The sequence below is a fragment of the Chionomys nivalis genome, chromosome 6 (assembly GCF_950005125.1).
Source record: "Chionomys nivalis chromosome 6, mChiNiv1.1, whole genome shotgun sequence".
In the NCBI taxonomy this organism is placed as follows: Eukaryota; Metazoa; Chordata; class Mammalia; order Rodentia; family Cricetidae; genus Chionomys; species Chionomys nivalis.
The window spans coordinates 98,922,217-98,942,564 of record NC_080091.1 but is presented as its reverse complement, the minus strand read 5'-3'; the positions used below and the strand labels follow the sequence as shown (position 1 = coordinate 98,942,564).

At 44.5% G+C, this 20,348-nt stretch overlaps 1 protein-coding gene across 1 annotated transcript in view; it reads left to right on the top strand.

The window, feature by feature from the left end:
- Art3 (ADP-ribosyltransferase 3 (inactive)) overlaps positions 1-20,348 on the top strand; it is an 88,555-nt gene that overhangs the window by 48,801 nt on the left and 19,406 nt on the right. Inside the window, exons 2-3 of the mRNA XM_057772614.1 lie at positions 13,318-13,395; positions 18,849-19,554. Of these exons, the coding sequence (XP_057628597.1) occupies positions 13,327-13,395; positions 18,849-19,554 (775 nt within the window). The 5' untranslated portion in view covers positions 13,318-13,326. The remainder of the gene's footprint in view (positions 1-13,317; positions 13,396-18,848; positions 19,555-20,348) is intronic.

Sequence of the window (20,348 nt, the reverse complement as noted above, 5' to 3'; positions counted from 1 at the left end):
TCATTCAGCCCACTCTGTTTAATACAAAATGCTCCCGGTCACCGCACTGCACACTTCTGATCCTGCTCATCCCACAGAACTTTCATCTGTCCTGCCAAATAATTACTAACTTATTATCTGATTTGCTGCCTCCTCCCCCCCTCCACACTTGCTAGCTGTAAGCTCCTTGGAGCAGTATCTGTTAACTGATAATATCTCAGCATTTACAGCTCAGGAGTTAGGGCCTCAGCTAGAGGTAGTTTGCTGGTCTTGGGTATATTCTTCAGCACTTAAAAAAAAAAATGTCCATTAAATTTACTAGATTACTTTTATGAAGGCTTGTTAAGTTGTTAGAAGGTATAGGCTACATTTAATAAACCCCATAAAGATGTAAAAGCATGGTTGCTGAGATCTCTGAAATGCAGCCTGACCGTGTTCTTTATATTCCGTGCTGTTTAAGCTGGAAGCAGTGGACAAAGGAATGAGAAGCGGAGAAGAAACTTACAATTTAGTTACAAAGACAAAGTGAGGATGTTTCAAAAAACTAGAATTGGTGCTGTGGGTGTTCTTTTGAGTGAGATTTTCCCAGGAGGCATTGCAGCTACACGCTTCCATATCATGAACTTTTTGACATGGGTGACACAGAGAGAACATGCAGCAAACGGGAGTGTACAGAAACCTGCACTTTGAAACGTGTTTGAAACAAGGGACAGAGAGGAAAATGGGCTCCAAAAATAAGATTGACCCAAATTTTGTAGCGACTAATTTATTATACAAAGTTTTGAAGGAACAATATTTTGAAACTAGAATTTTATGGAAAACTTTAAGAATCATTGCATTTTAAGCCGCTGTGATGCTTTGTGGAGGTCAGAGGATGCCCTGGTACAGGAGAGGTGGGGGGACCGGAAATTAAGCCCAGTTTAACCTCCTCAGTCACTTTGCCACTTGAAAACTGCATATAACATTTTAAGTGTGTTCACATTTCAGGACATTAACACAGCTTCCATACCTGAGATACATAGTAAAGTCTGACTCTAGACAAGAGAGGAGACAAGTCTCCCTGGAGGAGGCCATAGACGTCACGGCTGTAGAGCCCCCCCCCGCCCCCCCCCGGCCAAAGTCTCAGGACTCTCAGCACTGGGCAGTTTATGTCTAATTTTAATTTTTTCTTTTGCCTGTTTTTGGGGGGAGAGTTCGAGAAGTCCCGAGTTCTCTTAGGAAAACACTTTGTCTCACACACAGGAAATTGCAGTCGGCAGAGGATGAGTGAGGACAAAGGTTCTTTCCAGTTTTCTGGAAGTGGAGATTGTCATGATGGAACATCTAGATTTCCTTTTTTATTTCATTGAAAATGGATTTTTAAAAACATAAATATTCTGACTACCATTTCCCCTTTCCCTATTCCTCCCAGTTCCTCCCCACCTCCCCTTCCCATCTGGATCCGCACCCTTTCTGGTCCTCCTTAGCAAAACAGGCTTCTAAGAAATAATAATAAAACAAGATATAAAAAGAAGACAATCAGAATGTGATTAAAGAACCAAGGAAAAACACAAGAAATTCACAGGCTCGTATACTCGGGATCCCATAAAACCCAAACCACAAGCCTCAGTCTGTACTCAAGGGACCTGTAGGGTAGGAAGAAGTACATATTATAGGAAGCCTCCACTGTAGGTTGCCAAATGACCCTTCAAATGGCCTTAGTTTTTGCTGTCCTTCCGCATATTCTGTCCTTTGCCCTCTTTCCTCCCTCTCCCTTCCCTCTCCCTGTTTGATCCCCATTCCAGTCCAACCGCCCCCATAACTATTCTAATTCCCTTCCTAGGGTGATCCATCCTCCCGTCTAGTCCCTTACTCTCTACCTGACCTCTGTGGTTACACAGATTCTGTCTCGTTTATCAGTTAACAGCTAATATCCATATATAAATGAATACATACCATATTTGTCTTTCTGGGTCTGAGTTACATTACTCATGTTTTTTTTTTTCCCTGACTGCATCCATTTTCATTATGTGAATTTCATTTTGTAATGGCTGAGTAATATTTCAGTGTATAAATGAACCGTATTTTCTTTATCCATTCACCCATTAGTGGACATCTAGACTGTTTTCAGTTTCCGCCTGTTAGGAATCGAGAAGCAATGAACGCGGCTGAGCAAGTGTCCCTGACATAGGGTGGAGCTTCTTTGGGGTCTATACATACCCAAGAGTGGTATAGTGGTATATCTTTCTGAGGAACCACCACACTGATTTCCATAGTGACTGTACAAATGTGCACTCCCACCAGCAATGGATGTGTTCTGCCTTCCACATCCTCACCAATATGAACTGTCTTTTGTTACTGATCTTGGCCATTCTGATTGGTGTAAGATGAAATCTCAAAGTGGTTTTGAATTTCCATTTCCCTGATGGCTAAGGTTGTTGAACATCTCTTTAAGTGGATCTCAAACATTCGCATCTCCTCTCTTGAGAATTCTGTTCAATCTGTACCCATTTTTAATTGGGGTATTTGTTTTCTTGATGCCCAAGGTTTTTTTTTTTAAGTTTTTCATATATTTTGGTTATTAACCCTCTATTAGATGTGTCCTTGTTAAAAATCTTTCCCCATTTTGCAGGCTGCTGCTTTGTCTCGATGATGGTGTCCTTTGCCTTACAGGAGCATCTCAGTTTCATGAGGTCCATCTCTTCATTGCTGGCCTTGGTGCCTGTGCTATCAGTTTTCTGCTCAGAATGTTGTCTGCTGTGCCAATGCATTCAAGGCTGTCCCCCACTTTCTCTTCTAGCAGGTTCAGTTGCTGGTTTTATGTTGGGGTCTTTGATCCATTTGCGGTTGGGTTTGTACATGGTGATAAGTATGGATCTATTTTCATTCCTCTACAATGCAGCAATTCAGTTTGAGCAGCGTCGTTTCTTGAGGATACTGTCTTTTTTCCAGTGTTTTTCTAGCTTTATTTAAAAAAAAAAAAAACAGGTGTCCATAGGTATACGAACTCATTTCTATGTCTTCAATTCTATTTCATTGATCAATGTATCTGTGTTTGTGCCAATAAAATAAAAATAAATTTTAAAACGTGCTGTTTTTATTACTATGGCTTTGTATTACAATTTGAGGTTGGAGACGGTGGCACCTCCAGGCAGTTCTTTATTATTTGGGACTGTGTAGCTACCCTGTGTGTATGTGTGTGTGTGTGTGTGTTTTCAAATAAAGCTGAAAATTGTCCTCTCAAGTTCTTTGTAAGAATTGTGTTGGAATTTTGATGGGGATTGCATTGAATCTGTAGATTGCTTTTGGTATGATGGCCACTTTTACTGTATTAATCCTGCCAACCCGTAAGCATGGGAGACTTTTCCACCTGCTGAAATCTTCAGTTTCTTTCTTCAATGTCTTAAAGTCTTTATCATACAAATCCTTCAGTTGCTTGGCTTGAATTACCTTAAGATAGATTTTTTGAGGCCATTATGAAAGGTGTTTCCCTGTTTCTTTTTCTCAGTCTTCTTGTTGTTTTGTATAGGAAAACTACTGATTTTTGTATCCTACTACTTTGCTGAAAGTGTTTATCAGCTGTGGGAGCTTCCTGGTGAATTTTTTGGGTCACTCATGCATACTATCATATCATATGCAGATAAAGGTACTTTGACTTCTTCCCTTCCAATTTGTGTCCCCTTGATCTCCTTTAGTTGTCTTATGGCTCTAGCTAAAACCTCAAGTACTGCCATATTGAATAGGTATGGAGAGAGTGGGCAGCCTTGTCTTCTTCCTGATTTCAGTGGAATTGCTTTGAGTTTCTCTCCATTTAAGTTGACACTGGCTATGAGCTTGCTGTAAGCATAGTAATAACAAAGACTTTTTGTATCCCTGCTCTCCAGGACTTTTATCGTGAAGGATGTTGGGGGGGGGGGGCTGTCAAAAAGCTTTTCTGCATCTAATCAGATGATCATGTGGTTTTTGTCTTTCAGTTTGTTTTTATTGTGGGTTACATTTATTGATTTTCTATATTGAACGATTCCTACATCTCTGGGATGAAGCCTACTTGATCGTGATGGTTGATTTATTTTTTTGTGTGTATTTTTAGATTCTGTTTCCAAGTATTGAGATTTTTTACATCTATGTTCATGGGGGAGATTGTTCTGTAATTCTCTTTGTTGCATCTTTATATGACTTAAGTATCAGTAATTGTGGCCATGACTTAAGTATCAGTAATTGTGGCCTGATAAAAATAATTGGGCAACGCTTCTTTTGTCTCTGTTTTATGGAATAATTTGAGGAGCATTGGCATTAACTCTTCTTTGCAAGTCTGGTAGAATTCTGCACTAAAACCATCTGATCCTGAGGTTTTTTTTTTTTTTTTTTTTTGTGGGGTGCAGTTGGAGACTTAATGACTGCTTCTATCTTACTGTGGGTTATAGGTCTGTTTAAATTGCTTATCTGATATTGATTTAACTTTGGTAGGTGGTATATATTGAAAAATTATCCACTTCTTTTAGATTTTCCAACTTAGTGTTCAGATTTTTCTAAGCAGAATTTCCTTGGCATCTGTTGTTCTGTCTCCCTCTTCATCTCTAGTTTTGTTAATTGGATTTCCCCTTTCCACCTTTTAGTTAATTTGGCTGAGGGGTTTTCAATCTTAGTGATTTTCTAAAAGAGCCAACTCTTTGTTTCATTGATTCCTTGTATAGTTTGTTTGTTTATAGTTTATTGATTTCAACTTTGAGTTTGGTTATTTCTTGCTATCTACTCCTTCTGTGTGACCTTGCTTGTTTTTGTTCTAGAGCTTTCAGGTATGCTGTTAAGTCTCTAGTACGGGATCTCTCCCTTTCTTTTGTTAATGTGGGTGCTTAGTGCTGTAAACCTACCTCTTAGATCCACTTTTGTTGTTTGGGTGTATTGTGTTTTAATTTTCATCCAATTCTAGAAAGTTTTTAATTTATTAATTTTTGCCTTGACCCATTTCTCTTTCAGTAGAGAGTTGTTTCCGTGGGGTTTTAACCTTTCTGCTGTTTCTATTGTTAATATCTGGCTTTAATCTCGGGCCTGACAGGTATAGGGAGTTATTTCAGCGTTCTTGTATTTGTTGAGAGGTGTGTGTATGTGTGTGTGTGTGTGTTCACGTACATGGTCAGTTTTGGAGAAGGTTCCAGGAGGTGCTGAGAAGAAAGTAAATTCTTTTGTGTGGATGAAATGTTCTGTAAATATGTTAGGTCCATTTGGTTTATCGCACCAGTTATCTCCAGCGTTTCTCTGTTTAGTTTTTGTCTGGATGACCTGCCTAGGGGTGAGAGTGTGGTGTTGAAGTCTCTCACTATCACTCTGTGAGAGTCACTGTGTGATTTTAGCCATGGCAGTGTTTCCTTTATGAATAGGGGTGCCCTTGCAGTTGGTGCATACATGTTAAGAATTCAATATCCTCTTGGCGTCTTTTTTCTTTGAGGAATGGGTAGTGTCCTTTCTTATTTCTTCTGATTAGTTTATTTTGTTAGATATTAAAATGACTACACCAGTTTGTTTCTTGGGTCTGTTCGCTACGAATATCTTTTTCCATCCTTTTATTCTGAGGTAATGTCTTTCCTTGATGTTAAGGTTTTGTTTCTTGGATGTGTTGGGAGGATGGATCCTGTTTTTGAGTCCAGCCTGTTAGTCTGTCTTTTCGTTGAGGAATTGGGACCCGTGATGGTGAGTTACCAGTGTGCAGTGTGATATCTGTTACTTTGTCGATTTTTTTCCTCTTTCTTTTGACTTTCTTTGACTGGACTGAGATCGGCTCCTTGTGTTTTCTTGGGTGTGGTTAGCCTCTTCAGGTTGAAGTTTTCTTCCTAGTGGCTTGTGTGGGGCTGGATTTATAGATAAACAGTGCTTCAGTTTGGTTTTATCTTGGACTATTTTTCTTTCTCCATCTATTGTGATTGAAAGTTTTGCCGGGTATAGTTGGCACTTGTGGTCTCTTAGAGTCTATAGAACACCCGTCCAGTCCCTTCCTGGCTTTCAGAGTCACCACCGAGAGACCAGGTTTCTCTCTGCCCGCGTGTGCTGCTTCATCTTTTTCCCGACAGCCTTAAATATTCTTTCTTTGTTCGGTATGTTTAGTGTTTTGATTATTGTTTGCCAAGAGGAAGGTTTTTTGGTTCAGTCTATTTGGTGTTCTGTATGCTTCTTGTATCTTGATATGTTGGAGAAATTTCCTTCTACGATTTTGTTGAAAATATTTTCTTTTGCGTCTGACCTGGGCTTCTTCCCCTTCCTCTGTTTCTGTTATCCTTAGGTTTCCCAAATTTCCTAGATGGTTTTGTGCCAAGAGTTTTTAAAATTTAGCAATTTATTTGACTGAAGTATCCATGTCTTCTATTTTGTCCTGAGGTTTTTCTCTTGTTTTTTGTTGGTGAGGCTTGCTGCTGTTTCTTCAAATTCTTCAATTTTTCTTTCCCAGTTTCCCTCCATTTGGGTTTTCTTTATTGATCCTATTTCCACTTGCAAGTCTTGGGCGGTTTTCTTCAGTTGGTGCCACTGTCTGCTTGTGTTTTCATCAACTTCTTCAAGGGATTTATTCATTTCCTCTTTAAGGATGGCTAGCATTTTCATAAAGGGTCTTTTGAAGTCTGTGTCTGCCGCTTCAACTATACGTCATTGCTCAGGACCTACTGTGAGTCGCTGGACTCTAGCGAAGGCATATTGCCAGGGTGTTCCTGTGTTTTACCCCGGGAGTATAGATATCTGGTTTGGGAAGATTGTAATTTTGGATGTTGCTATCTGGTCATGTTGAGTGAGTACTCTGTTCCTTGGTTTCTGTTGCTCTCTTTGGATCTTAGGAGAGTGTGGTGGGCTTGTGTGGCCTGGTAGGGAGTGCTTCTGAGTCCCTGTCAGGCGTGGCCACTGGAGGTTCCAGTTAGAATGTGTTTCTCGGGATTGGGAGTTGATTCTGAGGAATGGCTATGGACTAGAAGGAGGGAGGGCTGAGGGTGCCAGCAGGAGGGTGGAGAGTAGGGGGTGCCATAAGGATCTGCTAATTCCCCTGGGATTGGGGGTAGAAATGGGGAGAGGCCACAGTTGGTAGTCTGCTACAGAGCTGGGGATGAAACTGGGGGACTGGGTTTAGAGGCGACGAGGAAGAGTGAAGATAAGAATATTGCCAAACTGCTTCGCTGGCTGGTGAGGCTGCCTGCTATGGCTGGCTGGTTCCCAGAGAATTCTTGTAAGAGTTGGCAGTTGAGACAAAGGGATAGGGTGGTGGTGGTGGTGAGGGAGCCCGTAGATCTGTGTGATCTGCTGGAAATGTGGGCAGAGAAGAAGGGGGGCCATAGCAGGTGGTCTGTTACAGAGCCAGGATGAGACTGGGGGACCAGATTGGGGGGGGGGGGGTGAAGGTTGTCAACCTGTTTCCATGGCCAGCATGGCTGATGGGTTCCCAGGGAATCCCTTTGAGAGTGAGCCTAGGAGAGCTGACCGGGGTAGGGCCAGCTCCCATCTTCTGTGAGAAGGCAGGCAGCAAGGGAAGGGAACTGTATAGAGCTTTGAGAAAACCACCTGCTAGCCAGGTTGAGGGGAACATGCGAAACGTTTTCACTTTGAATTTCCAGTGTGGGGAGGCTGTGATGAGGGTACTTACAGGAAGGTGTCCATGAACCTGCAGAAAATATTTAGACATTGAGCCAGTCACTAAATGTCACCATTCCAGAGGCTAGGCTAACATTGCGACCACCAGAAAACAAAGTACACTTTTCCCTGTGTCAGAGTGACACAGGGTGATGGGAAACCATATGTAAAATGAAAAATACGATCTTTTACAGTGAAAATGTGGTTAGTTGAAACAATCTGACCATGACTTAAATTCAGAGTTCTCCTCTGCCCGAGTCCAGCCATTGAAGTGAAGCAATTGTGTTCTGGTGCTGCCCTCTGGTGGTCACTGGCCTTCACGGCGTCCTTTGGTCTGGCATGCTAACCCAGGAGGAAGAGGGTCCTGCCTCGCCTGTCTCTTAGATGCCTGTGTTCTTCAGTCACCTCGTGATAACCCGGGGTCCTGCAGGTCCCCCTGATGCCCCAGCTCTCAGGCTCTTCTCTGTGATAGTGTTTTGTGTATCTGTGTGGATACCAGAGGAATTTCAAGGAGCACCCGAGAAAGCTTGCTTTTTGTTGTTTAAGATGACCTGAATCTGTACTTGCTCTGCAGCAGTAAAATCCATAACTTGATTGTAAGCTCTACGAATTTTGCAAGCCACTGGAGTTATGATTTAAACATGGCGGAGGGAACCTTAATGCTTCTCTCCTTATTAGCAATCTAATCCTTAAAAGCAAAACCAAGATGACGATAACAGGCCAGGGAGATGGGTCAGTCAGTAAAGCGCTTGGTGGGTAAGTCTGGCACCCCAAGTTTAGTCCCCAGAATTCACAGAAGAAGCCAAAAGTGGTGGGTATATATATGTAATCCTCAAACTCCTCTGGCAAAATGAGAGCCAGAGGCAGGAAAGCCAGTCAGCGGGGAGGTTATGGACAGTGGCAGAAACAAGACCCTCCCTCAGCGGCTCCCCAGGGCTGTGCTTGAACCAACATGTGTGCATGCTGTGGCATACCTATGCGTGTGCACTCACACAAGAATAGTAAATAAAAGAAATACCAAGTTTTTTTAAACAGTTTTTTTTATTTGAGATAATATTCCTATACCATAAATTTACCTAAATAAAATGCACAGTTCTTAGCTGGGCATAGTGGCAGATGCCTGTAACCCAGCAGTCGGGATGAAAGTGGAGGATGGTGAATTCAAGGCCAGTCTGGACTACACAGTGCATTTGGGATCATAGTTGCTGTCATCTTTGAGCTACCGACACATGACATGTATGCATTTCAAAGCATTGTGTGTGCTAGGAAGCGGGTCACCAAAGACCATACCCTGACTCCGTGGTGATCTTCAAGTGACAGAGAGAAGGCGAAGCTGTGATGACAGGATGTGGACCTTCCGTGGAGGGAGGAGGCGGCCACAGAGGTCCTAAGGAAGCTCCTCTGATGCTGCTTTCATTGCTCCACAAAGGAAACCCCATTCGTTAGCCGTCTGCCTGTCTCTCTCCAGACCTTTAGAGACATTGTCTTCCCATCTCTCTGCTGGTTACTGTAGGCACAGTGGAACATATCAGGACCTTCCTAATCTAACATCTGAATAATACTGTTTCTCCATTCATTAGAGGATGGACATGGAGCCGAAACCTAGAATTATAAGTATTAGTAAGAGTATTTCTAAATAACACTTCTTATAAATTATTGCTAATAAGAGAAGGAATGAGGGTGACGAATCAGGTATAAGAAATTAAGGTAGCAATCATATGAAGTCTGAGTCAGTGCACAAAGAGAAAAGCTTACACCAAATAAAAAACAAGGTGGAAATTTAGTGCCATTAGAAAGTCTGCAGTTTTCCCATACCCTGGACAACACTGAGTTATATAAATAAAAACTATAAGTAAACAAAGCTGGTAATTTCTTCATTTTTGTCTTACGTGTATGGATGTTTGCTTGCATGTATGTCTGTGCAGCACATGTATGCAGGGCCCTTGGAGGCACCAACAGCTGCCATGTGGGCGCTGGGAATCAAACCTAGGTCCTCTAGAAGAGCAGCCAGTGCTCTTGACTGCTAAGCCATCTCCATAGCCCCAGTGACCAATTTCTTCCCTAAAAAAACGAGGGTAGTGGATGTAAGGGACTTGGTTTGTGAGTGTGAAGACCAAGTTCAGATTTCTAACCCACACAGAATTTAGGAGCGGTGTTGTGCACCGGTAATCCCGGCACTGGGGAGGCAGAGACAATGGTGTTGTGCACTGGTAATCCTGGAGCTGGGAAGGCAGAGGCAGGAGAGTCCCTGGAGCCCCCTCCAGCCTGGCAATACCATTCCCAGGTTCAGTGAGGAATCCTCTCTAAAAAGATGAAATGGAGATTGATTGAGGATGGTCGCCAGTGTTGAACTCGGGCTCTTTCCCAGCCTCACACAAGCTTTTCTATGTTTACCCATGTGCACGCACACACACACACACACACACACTCACACTCACACTCTCACACGTGTGCAAACTGAGACTCGTATGCTGTTTTTCAAAGCATGCTGTACACCTCGAGGCAGAGTCCTTTTCCCTTCGTTGCTGTCCACACCACATCTTGTGTCTGCATTGGCCCTGAACTCAGCTTCAAGGGAACAGGACATGAGGTGACAAGGGTGGTGTGAATTCTCCCAAGCAGGGAGATGCACGTTGGCCCAGCAGTACCCACAGTAATCCTGCAGGCAGGGGGCGTTGGCATAGAAGTGGGCAGATTTTCTGCCACATAGAGACATGCTTTCTTTTTTATTTATTTTTTAAAGATTTGTTTTTTATTTTATGCCTATTGGTGTCTCACCTGTCTGTGTGTCAGTGTGAGGGTGTCAGATCCCCTGGAACTGGAGTTACCTTGTGGGTAACTGTGAGCTGCCTTGTGGGTACTGGGAATTGAACCTGGGTCCTCTACAAGAGTCGTAAGAACCCTTAACCATTGAGCAATCTTTTCAGGCTGGTTTTCCCTGACTTTTGAATTCCATATAAGTCATGGAATGTGTACATGTTTGTATCTCATGTCAAATTTTGTTTGTGACATTTACCTACATAGTTATATATGCTAGAGTTTATTCATTTTGAATACTACGTACAATTTCAGTATATAAATGTATTTCACAGTGTTTTCCATTTGGAGATACTCTGAGTAGTCACTGTCAGCTTTCTAGTCACGTGTCCTGATGAAAAACATAAACGAATGTCTATATCTGTGCTGGCTAGAGTTCTGTCAGCTTGGCACAAGCTACAGTCGTCTGAGAGAAGGGAGCCTCAACCGAGAAAATGCCTGTATAAGATCCCGCTGTAGGCAAGCCCGTAGGGCGTTTCCTTATTTAGTGATTGGTGGGGAAAGGGTCAGTGTAGATGGGGCTATCCCTGGGCTGGTAGCCCTGGGTTCTGTAAGGAAGCAGGCTGAGCAAGCCACGAGGAACAAGCCAGTAAGCGGCACTCCTCCATGGCCTCTGCATGGGCTCCTGGCTCCAGGTTGGGCTCCTGCCCTGACTTCTTCCAGCAGTGATCAGTATGTGTTGTGGAAGTATAAGCCAAATAAACCCTTTCCTCCCCAAGTCTCTTTTGGTCGCGGTGTTTCCTCACTGGAACAGTAACCCTAATCAGGACCGAGCTCAAGGTTGTTTTTATCTGTAGTCCTGAAGGTTGTGCCTGTCCATTGCTGGCTTTGTCCTGAGCACTGTCGTGGGGTTTCTGATGCTGTGATAAACACCATAACCAAAAGCAACTTGGAGAGGAAAGAGTCTATGCCATCTCATACCTGCAGGAAGAGTCCATCAGAAAGTGACTTTCCACAGGAACTCAAACAGGAAGCAAGCTGGAGGCAGGAGCTGATGCAGAGTCCATGGAGGGGTGCTGCTTACTGGCTTGCTCCCCATGCTTACTCAGCCTGCTTTCTATAGAAGCTAGGACCACCTGCCCAGGGATGGCATCACCCACAATGGGCTGGGCCCTCCCCCATTAATCACTGATTAAGGAAATGCCCTACAGGTTTGCCTGCAGCCGGATCTTACACAGGCATTTTCTCAACTGAGGCTCCCTCCTCTCAGATGACTATACAGGCCTTCCCAGCTCCCTTCCTCCTCAGCATTCCCCGCAGACTTCTATTGGACTTTGTTCATTCTGAGCAAGTCTTTCCTGGGTGTGTTTGGTGCATACTCACGTTGGTTTATTTTATTAGATTGTGAATACTCTTCAGTACTTTGCTTGTTTCTCTACCCCAACACGGTAGAAATACACGGTACCTGAACTACAGTTATCTAGTTGAGCAAGTGCTGACAGCCACCACTGTTGACAGTGTTTAGCAAACAAGCCCTCTTCGTTACGATGTCATCTACTAGAGGACAGTCAAGCCTTCGCTCTGACATGGGTCAGTGTTGGGAAGTGAATTTTGCTGAAGGGAGTCCATCACCAGGCTCAGAACTGAGCATGCTCTGTGGCAGGGGGCATTGCTGTGGATTCTCAGGCCTCTTGGAGATTTAAAGTCTTAACAGCAGAGGCTCCAGGGTGGAGCATGGGGACCAGCTATAAATAGCAGAACACAGTGGGGTAAGGTGCCACTGCCAAGCTACCACTAGGGGTGTTATAAAAAGAAAACCATCCCCAGGCAGCTCTCACTGTCAACAACACCCCATCCTGGAGGGACTATCACCACAGCTGAGCGTGGGAAGCAGTGTGAGCCCGGGCATCGTTTAAACTTCCCGCAAAGGCACAAACACCAGGTAAACATTGGATTTATTTGCTGAAATGAAGACCAGGAAAACACTGGCCCACAGCTGGCTTGGCACATGCTTGCTGTGTTATATTCCTTTTATTTTACTTTATTTTGAGAAAATTTGACACAGAGTAACAATTTAAGATAACTACAGGTATTGTAATAGAGCTAGACAAAAGAACTGCTTTTGAAGAGAGACAGGAACCTGGGGCCAAGGTTAGTTACAAAAAGAAAGGCTTCCTTCCGTCCCCTGTGCCATTTGTTTCCCACTTCAGAATCTAGTGACTGGCAAAATAGAGGGAAATAGAGGTTTCGTTTGAGTTACAGCAATGTCAGCATTGTTGAAGCGTATGTATATAAGAGACTGGAGGCCTTTATCACTGAATTGAGTTAGTTAACGGCTCTGGATAGCTTCGGCCCGTGAGGATTCTTGTCCTCCTGTCTACCCCTTATGCTGCCACAAGTATTTGAATGGATACTGGGCGTTCAGCCAGCGGGCAGCTAGGATCTAGTCAGAATCACTGCCTTTCCTAACTCCAGAACACTGCACACTTGCTCAACCTTGGTTGTGAGGAGCTGGAGGAAGGAGGTCACCTCAGGTAGTCCACTCTGTCCTGCTGCTGACCTTACCCGTTCCCTCCCGCCCTGACAGGCTTGCTCTAACTTGCCCAGCAGATGGGAGAATGGAAGCAGTGCACAGGGAAATTTCCTGACTGTTCTCAGAAACTGGGGGCTAGGGGAGCAGTTTGAGAGTGTGGTGGTTTTAGTGTGTAGTTTCCTGTGCGTGCTCAGAAGAGATTTAGAGACGGGAAGACTTGTGCCCAGGGCCGACTCTGGTAGGAAAGGCATGTCTAGAGTTGCGTGGAGGTGGATGGATTTGGTCTTGGAAGCACCGAAGTTCCCTAAGGCTTTATTCGACCTCTAGATAAAATTGAATGTCTCTCACAGCCACAGGAATGTCCTCAGTAATCTTTCCTACTATCGGGAAATGTACACAGCACGTTCTTTTGCTCGTTTCCCCTAAACCTCTCTGCTAACTGAGTTAAAATTCTCATTCTCATTTAGAAGAGAAAAATGAAGATGGGACATTTTGAAATGGTCACCACCCTGCTGGCAGCCATGACTCTAATGGACGTCTTCCAGGTAACGCTGGGAATGCGCTCACTGGGATGGGAGCCTGTAACATTGCCCGAGGAATCTCTGCACTGAGAGAAGCCACTAGGCAAATTAGCTTGTGAGTAGCGTTCCCTTCATTTTGCAGGTGATACACACATACGTTAAGTGTAAAAAGTTAAGAAATTAAAATGAAACCAAGAGAATAGAAAAAATTTAACCATAAGCTCCCCCACTCATAGGGAGAGACTCATAGCAGGTAGTGTAGATAGCCTACATGGCTCCTGTCTCTGTGTGTATAATTTGTTTAAAAAGTAGATTAATACTGAACATCATACTTTAACCTTGCCTTCAAGTCATACTGCAGCGCATTTCCATGTCAATAAATATTCTGGAAATATCGTGTGTTCTCCAAATAATGCCACAGTGTTTGATTCCATGTTTGCTATTAGACTACATAATGACTGTTCACTTGTCGCCTTACCTATAGAAATCTTCTGATTTTATTTGCTATTCAATGTTTAAAAGCTAATATACTTTATGTATTGTATGAGACAGGCCTTTTTAAAGATACCTTAAATTTAAAAACTGTATCAATTTTTAGAGCTTTGGCCCACTTTCTAGAGCATAATTGCATGTTCTGCTGCCTGAACGTTCTGTTGCTAGCTCTTTAACTTGAGGCATTGTGCTGGTTTGAAAGAAAATGGCCCCCAAATGGGATGGCACTATTAGGAGGTGTGGCCTTGTGGGAGTAGGTGTGGTTATGTTGGAGGAAGTGTGTCATTGAAGGCAGGTTTAGAAGGCTCATATATGCTCAAGCCACACCCAGTGAGACAGTCTACTTCCTGTTGGCTGCTTATCAACCTGTAGCAGCTCCTTCTCCAGCACCGTGTCTGCCTGCACACTGCCATGATGATAATGGACTAAGCCTCTGAAACTTGTAAACCCACCTCAGTTAAATGTTTTCCTTTATAAGAGGTGCCGTGCTCATGGTGTCTCTTCACAGCAACAGAGACAGAGGTTAGTACCAGAGACTAGGGTGTTGCTGTGAAAGGCCTGAGCATGCTTTTGTCTGAAGGAATATGACCCTCGGGACTGTGGAAACTAAGGAAGGCAGTTAAACACGTTAAGTGCTGCTTAACGGGCCATGGGCCATCCTAGTAAGAGCCTGGAAGACGGTGGTGCTGAGTGTTGTTTGACTGTGGAGAGCTGGCCTGGAAGACGGTGGTGCTGAGTGATTTGACTGTGGAGAGCTGGCCTGGAAGACGGTGGTGCTGAGTGTGGTTGAACTGTGGAGAGCTGGCCTGGAAGACGGTGGTGTGGAGAGCTGGCCTGGAAGACGGTGGTGTGGAGAGCTGGCCCCACTTTCAGAGAGGAAGAATTTCGGCGTGTTGCCTAGAGATTGTTCTTGTGATATTTTGGTGAAAAACATGACTGCTTTTTGCCCTTGCCTGGTAAGTTTGCCTGAAGAGTTTTAGATTAATTTCATTGGCAGAAGGAATCTCAGAGCAGCCTAGTGTATGCTCTATTGGGTGGTTACTGGTGCTAACTCTAATGAGGATGCATAGTGAAAAGGAGCAAGCTGAGCAAGGAAAGTTATTTGAGAAGAAAAGGAGCACCAGGAAGTGGAATGGAGCTAAGTCCTGTGTCCAAGGAGATAAACAAATTAAAAAAAAATGGATTAAAGGGGGTGGTGACCTCAGGGCAAGATCCCACCCAGCACCCAGTCAAGTTTCCAACTTGTGAAAAGGAACTAAAGGAACGCTTAGAGCCTGGTGTGGAGATGCACACCTTTAATGCCAGCACTGGGAAGGTGGAGGCTGGTGGATCTCTGAGTCTAAGGCCAGCCTGGTCTAGAGATCCAGTCTCAGGACAGCCAGGCTTAGGCGGTGAAGGGCAGAAAGCTGGTGAAGATGTAATTGAATGAGGGGGCTGTGTTTTAGCCCCAGCAAGCAACAGAACTTGGCAGCTTCAGCCATGTGGTTCTGGCTTTAGAGTCAAGGATAGAAGAAAGGCATTATGGAACCTTCCTCCCTGACTAAGAAAAGCCGCCAAGGCCAGGCATGTGTCAGGGTGTCTTTGCATGGAATGGCCTAGAACTAGGAAGTTGGAACCTGGATTGCCTTGGAGAACCCAAGATGTTGGAGATGTCAGATTCATGGGATACCTGCCAAGAAGAGCTGCTAACAGGGAGTGGAACCAGCCCCAAGAGGAAGAAGTGTGGTGTGGTCAACAAAGCTGGAAGGAGTCGGAGATGTGAAGATTGTTTTGACATCAGACTTGGAGATGCAGAGTCTCGAGTTTGCACAGCTGGTTTTTGGTCTTGCTTTGGTCCAGTGTTTCCTCACTGTGCTCTCTCCCCTGTGCTTTGAAGTGGTAATGCATATCCTGTGTCATTGTTTATTGGAAGTATGTGATCTGTTTTATTTCAATCTTATAGGGGTTTACAGTTAAAGGGATTGCATGAATCTCAGAAGAGACTTTGAATTTTAGACTTTTAAATAAGTTTGAAACTGTTATAGACTTTGGGATCTTTTGAAGTTAGACTGAATGCACTTTGTATTATATGGCTACAAGCCTTTGGAGGTCAGGGAGTAGAATGTAGTGCTTTGAAAGAAAATGGCCCCCAAACGGAGTGGCACTAATGGGAGGTGTGGCCTTGTTGGAGTAGGTGTGGCCTTGCTGGGGAGAGTATGTCACGGTGGAGGTGGGTTTAGAGGCTTCATATGTGCTCAAGCCACACCCAGTGAGACAGTCTACTTCCTGTTGCCCGCATATCAGCCTGTAGCAGCTCCTTCTCCAGCACCATGTCTGCCTACACGCTGCCATGATGATAATGGACTAAGCCTCTGAAACTGCAAGCCATCTCCTCAAATAAACGTTTTCCTTTATAAGAGTCACTGTGCTCATGGTGTCTCTTCACAGCAAGGGAAACCCTAACTAAGACAGACATATAATTGAGATCCCCTTAAAAACATTTTAAGCCACACCCTTTAGTGGTTCTTAGTGTCTCTGCGATGTTGTCCAGCAGTAACTGTGGGGTGGCATAGCTTATCACCCCTCTTGAGAAGCACTTTGCTCCTGGGAAGTCAGTTCACTGCCCTCCTCCCGTGTTCTCAGGCAGCCGGTGAGATTTATGGACACCAACAGACTGGAAGCTTGCATCATATGGCTTTTGTGGTTGGTTTCTTTGGCTCAGCACACTATTTTCAAAGCCCATTCATGTTGCATCATATCGTAGTATCTCATTCTTTTCATTTGTGAACACTAATGCCATCACATGGCTGGGTCATTTTGTTTATCAATCAGACCTTTGGGTCTTTCAACTTTATGCTGACTATGAATAGAATTGGCAAGAATTTCTGTGTATGGGTTTCTGTATAAATGTTTCCAATTCTCTTATATATTTATTCTCTGGGGACTCATACAAGCACTGTTGCTAGCCTTATGTAGTATTTACATGAATGCCTAGTTTTACCTATGTAAGTGAACGTGGATTAGCCAGGCTGTGCTATACTGCATGACAGAATTGCACATTATTGTGAACATACGTTTCATGGGTCATATGTAGAGTAGGGTCGCTGGGTTAGCATAACTTCCTGTTTAAGTTCTTGAAGTTCTCTGCAGCACCTTCCCCACTGGCGGCCCTCTACGTCACTCCCTCCAGCCTGGATTAGGGCACCAACTCAGCCGCCTCGTGTTTGCTTCTCATTTTCCTGTTCTGCCCTTGGATTGTTTTGTCGTTATTTCCTTTCGGGTGGGCAGGATGCGGTGCCTTGTGTGGCTTTAATTTGCCTTTCAAGTACTGGCTTGCCTCACATCATATTAATATCTTTTAATGTTTTCCCATATAACTGGCTTCTTTTCCAAGTCACCAAGGTAATTTCCACATATTTAAAATGAACTTCTGGTAGTTGAAGTTCCTCGCCATGAGCCACCTAAAGGTGGCTATGTCAGCTCGCTCTTCTTGCCTTCCGTACCTGCCCCCACTGTCCATTCATCTGTCCTGAATGGCAATGGCATTTAGGAGCTTTGCCCACCGCAAGGCACGCACTGTTCAGAACACACAATCAGCTCTGGTGTCTGGCCAGAAAGGCTTGCTATCTAAAATTAGACATGTCAAGACTGCCCTGAGGCCTCGGGAAAAGACAGGGACATATTGGATCAACCCTGATGTGGTGTGAGGAATGTGGGAGGCTGTCTCAGGTCTGATGTCTTATGTTTCTGTCTTCAAGATAGATCACGCTTTGGAACTCAGGCTGAACTCTGGTACACTCTGTGCTACAGAGCAAACTGCATTTCTTAGCTGTGAGACCCAAAGGACTTGATCTCTGAAGCTCAAGAAACTGACGGACAGACCCGGGAGCATGAGCGTCCCAGTGACACCCATCTGGAAGTCCTATGGCCAGGAACCACGTCCGGAGCTGGCCCACTTAGTTGTCTCTTTGGAAAATGTTTTCTTTTGTTTAGCAAAACTGGACTCTTTTAAAGGTGTTACATGTGGACCTCATCATTGGAACATTCTAACGTTTTAGAAGCAACAGAACATTTTGGTTAAGAAGGTAGAACTCTGGAACCAGAGTGTCTGGGGTCAAATACCAATACCATGTCTCAGTATCTTAGTTTCCTTCTCTTTAAAGAAAAGAGTGGAAGGCAGGCTTGGGGCCAGAGAGATGGGTGGCCACGAGCACCTCATGTGTGATGTAGGAGTGATTTCTTTCTAATCTGTTGCTTTCATTGGTTAATTAATAAACTGCCTAGGCCCATTTGATAGGCCAACCCTTAGGTGAGTGGAGTAAACAGAACAGAATGCTGGGAGAAAGAAGCCGAGTCAGTGAGTCGCCATGATTCTCCCACTCCAGACAGACGCAGGTTAAGATCTTTCCTGGTAAGCCAGCTCGTGGTGCTGCACAGAATATTAGAAATGGGTTAGATCAATATGTAAGAGCTAGCCAATAAGAGGCTAGAACTAATGGGCCAAGCAGTATTTAAAAGAATACAGTTTCCGTGTAATTATTTCGGGGCATAAGCTAGCCATGAGGGAGCTGGGGCGGCCCGAACTCAGCCCACCGCTTGACCCAACAGATGTGCTTACAGAGAATCTGGGATGGGTTGCCAGCACCTGCAGGACTCACGAACCACCTGTAACTCCAGTTACACCGCCTTCTGATCTCCTCGGGCACCAGGCACTCTATGATGACTTCATGCATACACACAAAACACTAACTCTCATAAACTAAAAATAAACCTTTAAAATAAAAGGGTGTTAGTGATAGTACCCATCCCGAGGGTTCCTGTGAGCATCATGCGAGGTAATTCATAGGGAGCATTTAGTGCCAGCACACAGAAAGGGGGTGCTTGTGAGGCCAGGAGAGAAGACGGCCTTAGGAGTGCCTGAGGCGGAAGTGCCCACAAACGGCCATAGAGAATCATGTCAAATAGAAGTTTGATTTCAAGAGTGTCCCTCTCCTTTTGCTTTGAAGGTGAAGGCGGAAGTATTAGACATGGCGGAGAATTCCTTTGACGACGAATACCTGAAGTGCAGCACCAGGATGGAAATTAAGTATGTTCCGCAGCTGCTCAAGGAGGAGAGGGCAAACCATGCACTCCTGGAGACTGTGTGGGGCAATGCAGAGGTCCTGTGGAAATCTCGGAAGGCTCAGATCTCGCCCCCCATGAACTTCAAGGATCCCCATGGAATAGCCCTGACGGCATTCGTAACGGAGGCTCAAGCACAGACTCCCTTTTACCACGAGTTCAACAGGGCTGTGACGTTGATGGGCCAGTCCCGGAAAGACTACATCTATGACTTTCACTTCAAGGCCTTTCATTTTTACCTGGCAAGAGCCCTGCAGATGCTGAGAAGACCTTGTGAGGACAGCTACAAAGAGGTGGTGTACCTCACACGCCCAGACACTTCCATACTCGAAGAGCAAACCCAAGCCCGGCTGGGCAACTTCACACTGGCATATTCAGCCAAACCCCCGACAGCTGGCAACGAACCATTGCTAACCATCTACACCTGCTATGGGGTTGACGTGGGAAGATTTTTTGAGAAAAAAAGAGGAGGAGTTGTTTTAATACCTCTGAGTGAGGTTTTTCAAGTGTCGCAGGAAGGAACCAGCAATAACCTTCTTCTCCAGAGCATGAACAGGACCTGCAGCTACTACGAGTGTGCATACCTTGGGGGTAAGTGTCTCAGTCGTGATCTGGGTTTTTCTGAGAGGAAAGGAGTGAGGTGCAGGCCCCAAGAAGTGTATGGGAGGGAAGGAGTGGGGTGCAGGCCCAGACAGGTGTCTGGGAGAAAAGAGTGGGGTGCAGGCCCAGGAGAGCAATGTGTGCTTGCAAGGAGAGACAACACCAGACCTTTGCAGTATCACACTCTTGGACCGTGTCTTATCCACAGCTCGGGTGTTGTCTAATACGCATACTTAACAACCAAAATTAAAAAACAAAGCAATCCAGAGGTGAAGAAAAGCCCATGTTGCCCTGCAGGGTTTGGCAATGATCAGAAACATTTTTGGTTGTCACAACTCAGGAAGAGGTGGGATTGCTGTTGGCCAGGAATGGCTAAACAATTCTTCGGACCCTGCCAAAACAAAGAATTATCTGGTCTAAAATGTCAGCAGTACTGGTGTTGAGAAATCCCATTACAAGTCATACAGTAAAAACAGTTCATCCCGTTTCCAGGCCTCGCTGGTATCCATTCTAAATCATGTTGCTATTTTTTTTTTCAGGTCTACACCATCATGTTTGTAAATGAATAGCATGCTTTTATTATTTCTGGATTTAAATATTTTTAGATGTGGTCTAAATATTTCCAGTAGAGTATTTAGCTTTCTTGTACCATGTTTCTTGTAATCCCAGCTTCTCAGGAGGTTGAGGCAGAAGGGTCGAGCTCAAGGCCTACCTGGAGTACAAGGCCAGGCTGGGCAATTTAGCGAGACCCTGTCTCAGACAGCAATAGGTTAGTGATAGAGCGC